Source organism: Sebastes umbrosus, chromosome 22, assembly GCF_015220745.1.
Source record: "Sebastes umbrosus isolate fSebUmb1 chromosome 22, fSebUmb1.pri, whole genome shotgun sequence".
Taxonomy (NCBI): Eukaryota; Metazoa; Chordata; class Actinopteri; order Perciformes; family Sebastidae; genus Sebastes; species Sebastes umbrosus.
This window is the reverse complement of record NC_051290.1, coordinates 140,728-155,552: the sequence shown is the minus strand read 5'-3', so window position 1 is coordinate 155,552 and position 14,825 is coordinate 140,728. Positions and strand designations below refer to the sequence as shown.

The window sequence follows — 14,825 nt, the reverse complement described above, 5'->3', positions numbered from 1 at the left end:
CTGCCAGCAGGCGAGTTACAGAGCCTGAAAACATCCAGACTATATATATTATATTATTATATTATATTATTATAATATATTATATCATATTATAGTGTATTGTATTATGTTATATGATATGATATGATATGATATGATATGATATGATATGATATTATATTATGTTGTTGTTGTTATAATCCAGATGAATGTAAAGACAGAATATCCGACACCGTCCTGATTTTCTCTTTTAATGTTTTCTGGTGAAAATTCAACATTTAAACACATTTTCCTCCAACAGTGGATCAATAAACCCGTTAATAACACACAGATACACACATATCAATAATCAATAATCAATCAGGGAACTACTGAACTGATAATCACTTGATATATTATATAAATATTATTTTTTATTAATAAATCTGTTGTTGCAGTGAGAATATATATATTTATTTAATGTAAATCAATTGTTTAAAAATGTTTCAGAAACTAAAGAGAAGGAATAAAAACAGTTTGCTTCACTGGAATTATGAAAAAAAGTAATTTTAGAAAACACAAATTAATTAGCATTAAAAGCAGGCGTGAATATTTCTATATATATAAATATATAACATATATATTCTACATCTCCGACAACAACGTGAACATTAAAGACTGAACATACACAAGAACTCAACTGAAACATATATTATATAACTTATATTTTATAAACGGTTGATGTGTTTTCAAAGTCAAACGTCAGATTAATGTGGTAAAAATACAATATTATTATTATTAGGAGAAAGCAGCATAAATGAAAAAACTCAAGTAAAGTAAAGTATGTGGATATTATACTTCAGGAACACCAACGGGTCAGGCCGGGTCCAGGAGGTCGTCGTCGCCCAGGAACCCCGGTATGGACGAGTACAGCTCCGCGCCTGCCTCCGCCTCCGCCTCCGCCTCCGTCTCCGTGGTGACGGGTCTGGTGGTCCTGTCGTCCTTGGAGACCAGAGACGTCTTCTTCCCCTCCAACCAGTAAGTCACCATGTCTCCCTTCCCCTGTTAGAGACACGATCACACTGTTACTGGGCAGCTCCCAGTCCTCCCAGTGCTCCCAGTGATCCCAGTCCTCCCAGTACTCCCAGTCCTCCCAGTGTTCCCAGTCCTCCCAGTCCTCCCAGTGCTCCCAGTCCTCCCAGTCCTCCCAGTCTTCCCAGTGTTCCCAGTCCTCCCAGTCCTCCCAGTGGTCCCAGTACTCCCAGTCCTCCCAGTGTTCCCAGTCCTCCCAGTACTCCCAGTCCTCCCAGTGTTCCCAGTCCTCCCAGTCCTCCCAGTGCTCCCAGTCCTCCCACTGCTCCCTGCAGCTCACCTTGACCTGCAGCGTTCCTCTGCACTCCAGCAGGTAGCCTCCGATCTCCTCCAGCAGGTAGAACGTACTAGAGCTGCACTGGATCTTCAGGGCTGAGAACACAAGCAGAAGTACTAATACCACAGAGTACTAATACCACAGAGTACCTGTGGTTTTACAGAGTAGAGATACTGTGGTACAAGTACAGTTGAGTATGAACCCGAGCGGTGTGGGTGGTGGAGGTTTACCGAGGCTGGTGGACTCCATCCTGGACGCCGTGTTCACCGTGTCTCCAAACAGACAGTACCGAGGCATCTTGGTCCCCACGACGCCCGCCACCACCGGACCTACAGAGACATCACATCATCATCATCATCACGGCTGATAACGGCGGCTACCGTTGAGAACCCGTGTGTGTGTGTGTGGTACCGGAGTGTATCCCGGCTCGGATCTGCAGCTGCGTGCCGGGCTTGTGGGGGATCCTGAAGGTGCGACAGACGCCCACCAGGTCCAGAGCCATGCTGGCGATCTCGGCGGCGTGGAGGATCCCGTTCTCAATGGGGACGCCGGACACCACCATGTCTACACGACCACACACAGCGGTGAATCAAGGTTACGATGCCGGTTCAGGAGGCGGCGGTTTGATGTGTGTGTGTGTGTTTGTTTCACTCACAGGCGTCTCCGATGGTCTCCACCTTGTAGACGTCGTAGTTGTCGATGATGTCGTCGAACGTCGTATAGAGCTTGTTGAGGAAGTCCACGACCTGGTAAGGAGTGCTGCTGCTGGACAGCTGAGTGAAGCCCACGATGTCACTGCACACACACACACACACACACACACACACACACACACACACACACTTTAGACTCCACACTTTAACACACAGTCTGATAACGGGAGTCACTTCCTGTCTGCCGTACCTGAAGAAGATGGTGGCGCTGACGTAGCTCTGAGCCTGCATCGGTTTGCCCTGCCGCAGGTCATCAGCTACCTGTCTAGGAAGCATACCTGCAGCACAAACACAGGAAGACTCTGACTACTGCTCTGTAGAGAACTACATCATCTGCATAATGATGACATCACGGTGTTAGCTGGAGGCTAAACAAAGGAAAGGCTGGAGGCTAATGCTAGCAGTGGGCTAACATTAGCTGGAGGCTAAACAGTGTGTGTCGTACTGTAAAGCAGCCGGTCGGTCCTCTGCTTCTCGTGCATCAGATCCTGAGTCCTCTCAGCCACCAACACCTCCAGATGTTTACTGTACTTCTCCATCTGGAACAAACAGCTTCATCAGGATCAACAGAAATCTAAACCAGATGTTGACGCTGCAGGTTGTGCTACTGTGAGTAATGTGGTGTCTCTGTTACCAGGTTCATCATCATGTCCACGGGGCTGACTTTGATCGGGTTGATCCGGTTAACAAACTTCCTGATTTGTTCGAAGGTGGGTCGGTGGACGGGGTTGTGAGAGCGACATCGCCGGATCAGCTACGGAAACACGCAGGGGACAAAAAGGACGGCAGAAAAGGTTCAGACAGTTCAGTGTGAACTATTCATCAGATGATACCGGTATCTTCAGTCTAGTTCTAATCCCAATGGAGTACCTCTACGTAGTCGGCAGGACAGGGGCAGGTGCTGTCGGCTTTACTGGAGATCAGCTCCGGTAGAGGAGGACACCAGGCGCTCTCCAGGCTGGACTCCTCCGCCTGCAACGTATTCATTTAGTTATTATTGATTTATCCTTCATTTAACCGCTGACCTGACATCAACCAGTCAGACTGGGACACTTACTGGGACGGGGTCACTGCGAGTGGCAATCTCCAGCAGGATGATGGAATAACTGTGAAAACATGGAGAGGTTAAAGGTGAAATGTGTATTTAATTTAGGCTAACGTGTGATTATGGCGTTAACTTTGACAGCCTTAATATAAACACACAACCCTTCAGCATGCCTTGGTTCTGGTTAAGGTCCGGCCCCCCTACGTGACAGAAACCAGTTCATGTGTACCTGAACACGTCTCCGGCCAGCGTCGGCTCCATGTTGGAGTTATGAAACTCCGGCGGCATGTACACCTCCAAGAGTCTCTGCTGATAGGTGGAAAGAGGCTCGGCGCCGTCGTCCCGGCGATACAACCTCAGCCCGTAATCTGACAGGACAGACCACGTGTCAATCAAAACCAGACAATAACGGCGTCCAATCAGTGTCCGGGAAATCAGATGCTGTAAATCTACTAATAAGCTAATATTAGCATCGTTCTGTATTCTCTGAAAACAATATGTTCCCTAATAGTGGCGTCCAATCCAGTGCTTGTTTTATTAAATACTAAATGATGAGATTATTTTATTTTAGGTCAGTTCATCACCGTCCACTCACGCCGTCGCTTGCCGTGTATTATGCATATTAACGCCGGCGGCTGTGGTGTGATGAGGTTGATCCATCCCTGCAAAGTGAAGCCATGTGGTTCCTTTTTCCCTGTAAATGTACCACTTCAATCTAAGAGAATGTCTGAGTGTTTTTCTTGTGAATTTATTTACTTTAAATTCAGAAATTCAGAGTTTTTTCTTTGAATATTACCCCCCTGCCCCGGCTTCGTAATCCACTGTCCGTGTCCCGTGTGAAACTAAAAGTAACGTTCACTTATTTGTCCCGTGAATCACGTCAGTTAACGTCAACCACGACCGTTTCCTAACCCTAACTTAGTGACCTAAACTTCTTGTGAACACAGAAGTTTATTTTGATAGGACACTATGCGTGTAACGAGCGTGTATTGACACGCCGTCCCCGGTCCGTCCAACAGTAACGCTAGAGGGGTTGTATATGAATGTGTTGTATTAAAGTACAGCACAGATCGCCATCACCTGTTATTTTGCAGACCCAGCGGTCGTCTAAGACACAGTTCAGAGACTTGAGTCGGCCGTGACAGATCCGGTGTTGGTGGAGGTACGATATCCCTCTGGCGATGTCCGTAGCGAACGAGAACCTGGAATGGATAAAACCGGGGATTATTTATTTTTCTTATCCATGAAACCTGTTTCTTTAATTATTAGTCCCACACAGTGACAGCTAAAACACATTTTAATATGCTTAGCGTGTCTACCTGAAGCCCCAGTTAAGAGGGACCTCCTCGTTAAGAAGAACGTCGTTAAGGCTTCCTTTTGGGCAGTACTCCGTCACTATGGCAACGTTAGGCGCCTCAACACACCCGCCGATAAACTTACAGAGGTTGGGGTGGTCGAGCTCTCTGGAGGAAGAGAGAGAGAGTCAGAATACCATGATGGAGATACGAGGGTCGTATACGATGAGGACGATGAGTGGTTGTTACCTGACTTGTTTGACTTCCTGTCTGACGGTTTTGGACAGAGAGAAGGTCTTTGTTTGGATCCTCTTGATGGCCACCGTCCTGCCGTCACTGGACAAGGAAATCAGATTTAATCTTCATCACGGGAGAACTTTGTGTGTGTCTGTAGATCTAAGAATAATCCGAGGCTTCCTGGAGTTTACATGTATGCGGATATTTTTGAAAATCAATATTTTTCCCCTAAAAAACAAAATTCTGGTTCACAAAATATATCTCCGTCTACACGACAACAGCGCTCGGCGGGCCAGTAAGAGGAGATAAAAGGCCACTACCCACCGACTGTGTTCTTCGTCGCACTTGAATACTGCGCGGCGAAAAAGCGTACGTTTTAGATCCGTCAAAGCTACATGCAAATGTGTTTTAACGCCAGTAATGTCTTTAACGTATTAAAGAAACTTGTCATTTTCAGGTTGTAGCGGCTCAGTTTTAAAGCTAGAGTGAAGATACTGGTATCATATGAAACTAGAGTAGAGACTAGTTACTAGTTAAAGTGTTACGTAGATGATACACAACTTTATATCTCTGTAAAAGTACAAGTACTTGTTGTACAGCAGTTGTTTTATCTTTCGTTGAAGTATTTTGGTCAACTTGACCAAAGTGACTTGACTTGAATTCAACATACTGTAATCTACCATACTACAGTAATTGTTATTTTATAAGTTCTATAACATAGGGCTGTCAAAGGTAACGTGATAATAATGCAAATTTGTTTTAACGCCAACAATTTCTTTAACGCATTAACACAACTTGTGATTTTTAGGTGGTAACAGACTCAGTTTTAAAGCTAGAGTGAATACTGGATATCGTATCATATGAAACTAGACAACCTGATGAATCCATCGGTACCAACCATGTCATACTAGCTATATATACTGGCAGTATGTGTACTTCATACTGTATCCGTGTGTCTATTTATAGCTCTGATTCACCAATATGCTGATGACATATCCCTATGTTAATGTGAGGACGCCCAATTTTGGCGAGGAAAAACTGTCATCGCCATTTTCAAAGGGGTCCCTTGAACCTCTGATTAATTTGCAATTAATCAATATTAACTATTTTAATGGATTGACAGCCCTAATCACAACCACAGCAGCTTGACACTAGTCAGTTTTTCATCGTAACTTTAGTGTGACTGTATATTACAGTTTTTTTTAAGGGAATTAATAGAAATGTCCCCAACGAGGCATCATGCTTATCATGCACCCCGACATTGGGTCCTAAGTTGGGGCTGGGTTTTGGATTACTCTTTAAACTCCATTTTACATTTGACATCTTTGGTTTCTTTTGTTTGAAAAGTACTGTTTCAGTCAAATAAGGCGTTGTATCTGCAATAGTATCGAAAGAAAGAGTTTTTTTGGGGGTTTTATTGGAGCATCTAGATATGCCGATATCATCTATCTCCTCGGATCGGCCTCTATGGGACGCACGCTCTACCGGGTGAGCCAGAGGTCGCCCCATATCAAACCTAGCCCTGGTTGTAACTCCTAACTACTACTGCTGTCAGACAGGTGGGCGTACTATATCCCGGTGCAGGTGAAGGGTGTTTTCCGGGTCCCTGGTTGTCCCGTATAGCAGCTGAGAGCCGTCACACAGCTGGTGTTACTGTCGCTGTTCCCCACCGGTACACTCATCATGCTGCCCATGGTCATACGAGCCTCCTGATCTATACACAAACAAACAGAGAGAGAGGTAGATAAGGGGTTTCTAACGGCATCATGACATCATTAAGAATCACCTGATCTGAGTTTAACAGCAAACGTCAACAGGACGCTTGTTGGATTCCTTCTTTTTAATGGTCACAGACACGTTTCAGACCCATTTAAACCAGTTTGAAGCCATCCGTTTTAGACCTGTTGAGACCAGATCTGTTTCCAGTTTCATGGTTCGTGTCCACAGCCTCGGCAATCCCTCGCCATTAAAAACGCCCCTGTAGACACGTACCATTCGTCATTTAGCGAGCAATAACAACGCCTTTGTTGCTTTCGGCGTGCCATTTATACGCCATGTAGTTTATAGGGTACTGACTGCAATGTAAACGCATCTACGTGAATATGCTACGCTCCGAGTTAAAGACATAGAATTTCAACCAGCAGACCGCTGTTCGTGGCCATGTGGTTGCAACCGGAACCAACATGGCAGCTCGTTTGGAAACTTTCTTGTCACGAAAATTAGTTATATTTCTAAAATCTAGATCTAAAATAAAGACAGATTCATCAACTGGATTTCTATTTCTACATAAAATGTTTTCAGAAACACATTTTGGTGAACTATTCTATAAGAGAAGAACGTTCCAAATGAGCCGCCATGTTGGTTCCGGTTTCAAAGCTGGGAGCAGCAGCCCACGAGGGGAAGAGTTCGTCCAATCAGGTGTCTAGTGGCAGCTCATCAAGTGTCCAACGCTGAGAAGCGAGGCGATAAAAAAACGCCCCTGTGGACAGTACCATTATGTTTTTTCCGTACGTTTTATTTAGTTTACGTACTTATTTTAAGCCCAGCCATGACGTTTTCCCTTATCTTAACTAAATATTTGTCTTGCCTTAACTTAACTGCAGACGTTTGCGTGGCGTGCAAATGACACGCGAAAAGCGGCGTATAATAGGGTTAATGGGTAAGTTACATAGGCTACTTTATGCAAATCGAAGGCGTCCAGCGCGAATCGCCGTCTCTGGAAACTCCCTAGAAACTGTTAAACTAGCTGTTGATCTAAAATAAAGACAGATTCATCAACTGCAGGACTATTTCTCTCATTAAATGTTTTCAGAAACGCATTACCTTGTTTTATCTTAGTGAAGTCGATGATCCAGCTCTCGTCCCACAGAAGCTTCTGTTTCTGGTACCTCAGCCACTACAGCAGACAGATGGACCGGTCAGGTTCTTATCAGTGGGTTGGTGCTTAATGTTTATTTGTCAGCGTTTCTGTTAGCGTGTGTTGTTGTTGTGTTGAGTTCTCACCACGGCGGTCAGACAGAAGCAGAGACAGAGCAGGCTGAGCGGCAGGCCGATGGCCAGCTTGGTGGTCGGGGTCATCGGGCATTCACCACAGTCAGCTGAACAGGTGGAGCAAAGCTCCGCCTCCTCGCAGACGCCATCACCACACACTTAGACGGGAGACAGAGGAGATACTTGTTCATGTTTTTTGAGCGGAGAGACTACCGGAACAATAGAGCGCTGCAGGGATGACGTATCTCTGTAGGCTAACAGGAAGTTAGCATCGCCCTGGTTTGGTTATCTACCTTTGTTGTTGTTGTATTTGTTTTCTATAGTCACGCCAGGAAGTAGAAGGTCAACATACACCACCATCACTTACCTACAGCCGGCTGCACGGTGCTTTTGGCCTCCAGAGCGACCTGCATGAGACCGACTCGTATGTGAGCGATGAGCGAGGTTAAACCAGAGTGCATCAGAACCACCTGCCAGACAGAGTGATGGGTAGGTCACGGAGTTTAACAGCAGAGTATCTGAATTTAGGAGTTTGTCTTTACTAAAGCTGGGTGATTAATCTGTAGGGGAGTTTAATGATTGATCCTTTATGGTGCAAATTAGCCTCAAGAACTTAACATAAGGAGGAGAGGTAGAAACATTGGTGTTATAAAGCAGTGTATCGTCTGCATATAAATGAATGTCAGGCTTTTTACGTACATTTAGGAAAGATTAGTCTGTTGTAGCATTGACTTAATAAAGTTTGGCCTTTAAAACAAACGGCCTCCTGGTTGTACAGATAATCTGGTACCTTGGCGGTCCAGTTGGTCTGGGTCATCTTGCCGGCGGTAGAGAGGGTGTGTGTGAAGATTTTCCCATCGTCAGGTATCCAGGGACCGCAGATACTCTCTGTCTGAAAGGTGGTTTATTATTAGCGGCACTTTTAAATAAACTGAACCTCACCACCAGATCCTCCACACTGCACCTTTAAACTCTGACGGAGCAGATAAATCTCCCGGTATGTACCATGTGTCCCAGCGGACAGGAGTGGATGTTGGCGTGATGGATGCAGCAGTTTTCTCCGTCGGCGTCTTTCCAGTTGGCCGGACAGTCGAGATGTTCACAAAACCTCCGAGCTGCTTCGGCGTTTAATATGGAACTAAACACACAGACGGACCAGACCAGACCAGACCAGGTTAAGATCCAGTCTGGATCCCAGTAGAACTATAACCAGTGTAAAGAAGTCTAAACCAGTATAACCAGTGTAGCGGATGTATTAACCTGTTTGTGAAGATGTGGTTTTCCACAGCCCACTGGTAGAAAGAGTCTCCGGCCGTTACCGAGTACGTGACATAGAACGCCTCGCCGCTCTTCACCGTCTCTGGAGGCCGGACCACCCAGGCCATCTCCAGACCTGAGAGAGAGGTTAGACTATCAGACAACAACCTGTGTTTAATTCACTTATGATGTATGGAGGATGGAACCTGCCAAAATAAAAAATAAATGATTCAATAAATAAATAAATAAATATGTCATTAAATAATATATTAAATAAATGTAGCCATTAATTAATTGATAAAATGTAACATGAATTGATATTTCTGTTTTAATTTGCTTCTTTATTCATTTAATTTTGTATTTGTTCCCTTATTTATTTACTCTTTTGTTTAATTTTCCCTTTTAGTTTTTATATATTTACTTTTTATACATTTAATAAAAAATGTTATATATTTATTTTTAATTTTTTATATATATATTTATATATAAATATATATATATATATATATATATATATATATACAGTATAACATATTCAGTATAACATCAGCTGTCCGACCTCCACACTTGATCATGTTGTATTCGTTGGGTTCGTCCAGCGGCCAGCAGTCGTACTCGCTGTTGTCCAGGTCGTGCCAACAACACGCCGGACCGACGCAGCTGACACACATCTGGAAACAACAACAACAACGAATGACTCACAGTCCACCAATAGTACAATAGATCAATAATACAGCAGATCAGTAATATAGTAGATAGATCAATAAATTTAAATCATGCTGAAGAAGAGGAGACGGTGACAGAGACAACATTATATCCAGTAAAATAAAATCATTAAGATGTATTTTAAATTATATTAAAGATTTTCAGAGTAAAGTAATTAAATAAAGGAAACAATAATAATTAATAATTTACAGATTTAATGACTGAATGAACACTAAAAGCAGATATGAAGTCTTACCCAGAGCAGAAACCAAAAGCTTTGCCTTTTCTTCATGTTGCTGCTGAAGGACAGAAAGACAGAAAGACAGAGAGACAGACAGACAGACAGACAGACAGACAGGTTAGACAGACAGACAGGTGGACATGTGTAACCTCTGAGCGGTGGAGTCCAGACTGATGAGTAGAGCAGCAGAGGAAGAAGAGGAGGTAGAGAGAGGAAGAAGAGAGGAGGTAGAGAGAGGAAAGACAGACTAGAGAGAGAGAGAGAGAGAGAGCCTGGTGAGACGTTCACTGACCTCTGGTGGTGAAACACTGCTACTGCACATCTGTTTAATAATACTGTCATAATCAATAAATAAATACAATTTTAAATGTAGCAAAAATATTTAAAAAATAAATGTTGCCATTAATTAATTGATAAAATTAATCTAAATAATTTACTTCTTTATTTATTTATCTTTCTATTAATTCCCTTATTTATTTATTCTTCTGTTTAATGTTCCCTTTAAGGAATTTATTTATTTTTGCATTATTTATTTAATTATGTACTTTTGCATTTTTGCATTCATTTTTATTTATGTATTTATTTATTTTTATTTATTTTCATATTTATTTTTTAATGTTGAGTGACAGCCCCCTCATTTGCATATCGAGGCAGAAATGTATAAAGAAAAGAATACAGAAATAAATAACGGGTGAAATGCAGAGTGAAAATCATGAATGAATAAATAAATTAATTAATTAATTAATAAATAAATGTACAAATACATAAATAAATAAATACTCACATTTAAAAATAAATAAGTACAAAAATAAATAAGTACAAAAATAAATGCAAAAATCAATAAATAAATGCACAAACAATAAATAAATAAAAAATGTAAGCAAAAATATATTAAGTAATTTAAAAATGTATAAAAACATAAATATCTAAAAGGGAACACTAAACAGAAGAGTAAGTAAATAAATAAGGTAAATAAATAAAGAAGCAAATTAAAACAGAAATATTAGTTTATGTCACATTTTATCAATTAATGAATGACTACATTCATTTTAATATTATTTTTGCTACATTTCATGACATATTTATTCAGAGGACTTGATTGATTTTTTTTATTTGTTTGGCAGGTTCCGTCCTCCATACCAGAGTGGATCGTGTCAGTGTTGATGATCAGCAGCTTCGTTTCCGGACTAATGAGCTCGAGCAGTTTACACTCAACATGAGTGAACACTCTCACGCGCACGCTCTCACGCGCACGCTACCCATTCACCTGTGTTTACGTCACAACAGACCACCCCCCCCGGTTTCCACCGGCACGCGACACCAGCCACTAACCAACCAGTGAGTGCACGCTTCAGACAGAACGTTCGTGCGCGCGCGACGCCAAGCGAACCACCGCGGAGAATCTGACTGTTACTCTGTTACTTTGTTTCAATCAGCGCGAGATGTTCACGTCAATCTGACGGCTCGAGTTCTACTGCAACGTTCTACTGCAACGTTCTACTGCAACGTTCTACTGCAACGTTCTACTGGAACGTTCTGCTCTCTGAGGAGGTTCTACTGGAGCTTTCTACTCTCTGAGGAGGTTCTCCTGCAATGTTCTTCTCTCTGAGGAGGTTCTACTGGAACGTTCTACTCTCTGAGGAGGTTCTAGAGGTTCTACTGGAACTTTTTCTACTCTCTGAGGAGGTTCTACTGGAGCTTTCTACTCTCTGAGGAGGTTCTCCTGCAATGTTCTTCTCTCTGAGGAGGTTCTACTGGAACGTTCTACTCTCTGAGGAGGTTCTAGAGGTTCTACTGGAACTTTTTCTACTCTCTGAGGAGGTTCTACTGCAACGTTCTTCTTTCTGAGGAGGTTCTACTGGAACGTTCTACTCTCTGAGGAGGTTCTAGAGGTTCTACTGGAACTTTTTCTACTCTCTGAGGAGGTTCTCCTGCAATATTCTTCTCTCTGAGGAGGTTCTACTGGAACGTTCTTCTTTCTGAGGAGGTTCTACTGGAACGTTCTACTCTCTGAGGAGGTTCTAGAAGTTCTACTGGAACTTTCTACTCTCTGAGAAGGTTCTACTGTTTCTACTGGAACGTTCTACTCTCTGAGGAGGTTCTAGAGGTTCTACTGGAACGTTCTACTCTGAGGAGGTTCCACTGGAGCGTTCTACTCTCTGAGGAGGTTCTAGAGGCTCTACTGGAACGTTCTACTCTCTAAGGAGGTTCTACTGGAACGTTCTTCTCTCTGAGGAGGTTCTACTGGAATGTTCTATTCTCTGAGGTGGTTCTAGAGGTTCTACTGGAACGTTCTACTCTCTGAGGAGGTTCTACTGGTTCTACTGTAACGTTGTACTCTCTGAGGAGGTTCTACTGGAACGTTCTACTCTCTGAGGTGGTTCTAGAGGTTCTACTGGAACGTTCTACCCTCTGAGGAGGTTCTACTGGAGCGTTCTACTCTCTGAGGAGGTTCTAGAGGTTCTACTGGAGCGTTCTACTCTCTGAGGAGGTTCTAGAGGTTCTACTGGAACGTTCTACTCTCCGAGGAGGTTATACTGGAATGTTCTACTCTCTGAGAAGGTTCTACTGGAACGTTCTACTCTCTGAGAAAGTTCTAGCGGCGGTCTCATCCTCTGGTTCCGTCCTTTCTGGTGTGGGTACCGGTTCTATGTGCTGCTGTTTCCACACTGCTACCAGAGGTGGTGGATAGAGGCTTGTTGTTCGTCCCGGGTCGGACCGAACCGGACCGGACCGGACTGGACTGGACCGGACCGGACTGGACTGGACTGGACTGCAGGGGGATAAGTGGACTGACCTGGATCCTGTTTGTGTTCCTGGACTAAAGGAGGATGCTGATCCGGGTCAGCCTGGTTCTGCTCTACTGGTTCTGTGTGTGGATCCGGGGCCAGCAGCTGGACTATGACAGGTTGGTTCTCTTATTACTGATATTACTTATATTTCATATTTAACACTTTTAGTAGATCAGGAGAGGTTTTATTGTGACCTTAATAATTAATAATGAATAAAAACAAACACTAAGGTCCGCCTGCAGACAGACCTCTATCTATGTGTGTATGTTATATCATATGATATCATATTATAGTGGACTGTAATGTGTGTATGTTATATCATATGATATTACATGATATAATATGGACTGTAATGTGTGTGTGGTGTTAAACAGACTTTATGGTGTTTCTAAACCGGTCCTGCTGGTTGTGGCTCAGGTTTAGTTGTGGCTCAGGTTTAGTTGTAGAGGACATTACAACAACGAGACAATGTCAAACATTTAAAGCAGCGAGACAACGTGAAGAAGAAACACGTGAAGAAGAAACACGTTCTAAAGAACATTTATACATCGAAGAGAATAGAAAATAAAACCAGCTCAAATCAGAAAACACCAGAATAGAAGAGACAGGGTAAGAAATGATTGATAAAAAGAAAAGAGTTGAGAGTTGCAGCCGACCGGCAGTTTGTTCCATATATACGGAGAGAAAGGGTCCGACTAGAGTTAGAGAGAATAAAGATTATTAGTTTAATCAGACTAACGAGGGAATACTGACCACATTAATATCTATTCATTCATAAAGAACGGGTGGTGGATAGAGTGGTGAATAGAGTGGTAGATAGTATGGTAGATAGAGTGGTGGATAGTATGGTAGATAGTATGGTAGATAGTATGGTAGATAGTATGGTGAATAGAGTGGTAGATAGTATGGTAGATAGTATGGTAGATAGTATGGTGAATAGAGTGGTAGATAGTATGGTAGATAGAGTGGTGGATAGTATGGTAGATAGTATGGTAGATAGTATGGTGAATAGAGTGGTAGATAGTATGGTAGATAGAGTGGTGGATAGTATGGTAGATAGTATGGTAGATAGAGTGGTGGATAGTATGGTAGATAGTATGGTAGATAGTATGGTGAATAGAGTGGTAGATAGTATGGTAGATAGAGTGGTAGATAGTATGGTGAATAGAGTGGTAGATAGTATGGTAGATAGAGTGGTAGATAGTATGGTAGATAGAGTGGTAGATAGTATGGTAGATAGTATGGTAGATAGTATGGTGAATAGAGTGGTAGATAGTATGGTAGATAGAGTGGTGGATAGTATGGTAGATAGTATGGTAGATAGAGTGGTGGATAGTATGGTAGATAGTATGGTAGATAGTATGGTGAATAGAGTGGTAGATAGTATGGTAGATAGAGTGGTAGATAGTATGGTGAATAGAGTGGTAGATAGTATGGTAGATAGAGTGGTAGATAGTATGGTAGATAGTATGGTAGATAGTATGGTAGATAGTATGGTAGATAGTACGGTAGATAGAGTGGTAGATAGTATGGTAGATAGTATGGTAGATAGTATGGTAGATAGAGTGGTAGATAGAGTGGTAGATAGTATGGTAGATAGTATGGTAGATAGTATGGTAGATAGTATGGTAGATAGTGGTAGATAGTATGGTAGATAGTATGGTAGTAGTATGGTGAATAGAGTGGTGGATAGTATGGTAGATAGTATGGTAGATAGTGTGGTAGATAGAGTGGTAGATAGTATGGTAGATAGTATGGTAGATAGTATGGTAGATAGTATGGTAGATAGTGTGGTAGATAGAGTGGTAGATAGTATGGTAGATAGTATGGTAGATAGTATGGTAGATAGTATGGTAGATAGAGTGGTAGATAGTATGGTGAATAGAGTGGTGGATAGTATGGTAGATAGTATGGTAGATAGTATGGTAGATAGTATGGTAGATAGAGTGGTAGATAGTATGGTGAATAGAGTGGTGGATAGTATGGTAGATAGTATGGTAGATAGTGTGGTAGATAGAGTGGTAGATAGTATGGTAGATAGTATGGTGAATAGAGTGGTAGATAGTATGGTAGATAGATTGGTGGATAGAGTGGTAGATAGTATGGTAGATAGTATGGTAGATAGATTGGTGGATAGAGTGGTAGATAGAGTGATGGATAACAGGGGGAAGAGCACACAGCAGCAGAGAGAAAGTATGTGGAGGGAGTGGAAACAGAGAGGA

General features: G+C 42.4%; 2 protein-coding genes across 3 annotated transcripts in view; one reads left to right on the top strand and one right to left on the bottom strand.

Moving 5' to 3' along the window:
* Positions 1-216: 216 nt before the first annotated feature.
* Positions 217-10,264, bottom strand: LOC119481743 (atrial natriuretic peptide receptor 1-like). 2 transcript variants are annotated; one of them, XM_037758922.1, is made up of 23 exons: positions 9,827-10,264; positions 9,425-9,536; positions 8,869-9,001; positions 8,614-8,746; positions 8,399-8,500; positions 7,976-8,078; positions 7,621-7,766; positions 7,441-7,513; positions 6,187-6,331; positions 4,630-4,716; positions 4,405-4,548; positions 4,166-4,287; positions 3,315-3,453; positions 3,098-3,146; positions 2,911-3,012; positions 2,675-2,794; positions 2,486-2,579; positions 2,231-2,318; positions 1,983-2,122; positions 1,739-1,891; positions 1,558-1,656; positions 1,331-1,422; positions 217-1,020 (listed from the first exon to the last, which is right to left on the bottom strand). In XM_037758922.1, exons 1-23 carry the CDS (start codon positions 10,151-10,153, stop codon positions 835-837), a joined length of 2,889 nt encoding a protein of 962 aa, XP_037614850.1. In that variant the 5' UTR covers positions 10,154-10,264; the 3' UTR covers positions 217-834. The 2 variants fall into 2 exon arrangements, with proteins under 2 accessions (XP_037614850.1, XP_037614851.1); XM_037758923.1 differs by having other exon boundaries at positions 9,425-10,264.
* Positions 10,265-11,528: 1,264 nt separating this feature from the next.
* The window catches only part of LOC119482086 (nephronectin-like), an 18,267-nt gene continuing 14,970 nt past the window's right edge, over positions 11,529-14,825 (top strand). The window contains exons 1-4 of the mRNA XM_037759488.1: positions 11,529-12,129; positions 12,161-12,342; positions 12,374-12,446; positions 12,639-12,719. Of these exons, the coding sequence (XP_037615416.1) occupies positions 12,643-12,719 (77 nt within the window). The 5' untranslated portion in view covers positions 11,529-12,129; positions 12,161-12,342; positions 12,374-12,446; positions 12,639-12,642. The remainder of the gene's footprint in view (positions 12,130-12,160; positions 12,343-12,373; positions 12,447-12,638; positions 12,720-14,825) is intronic.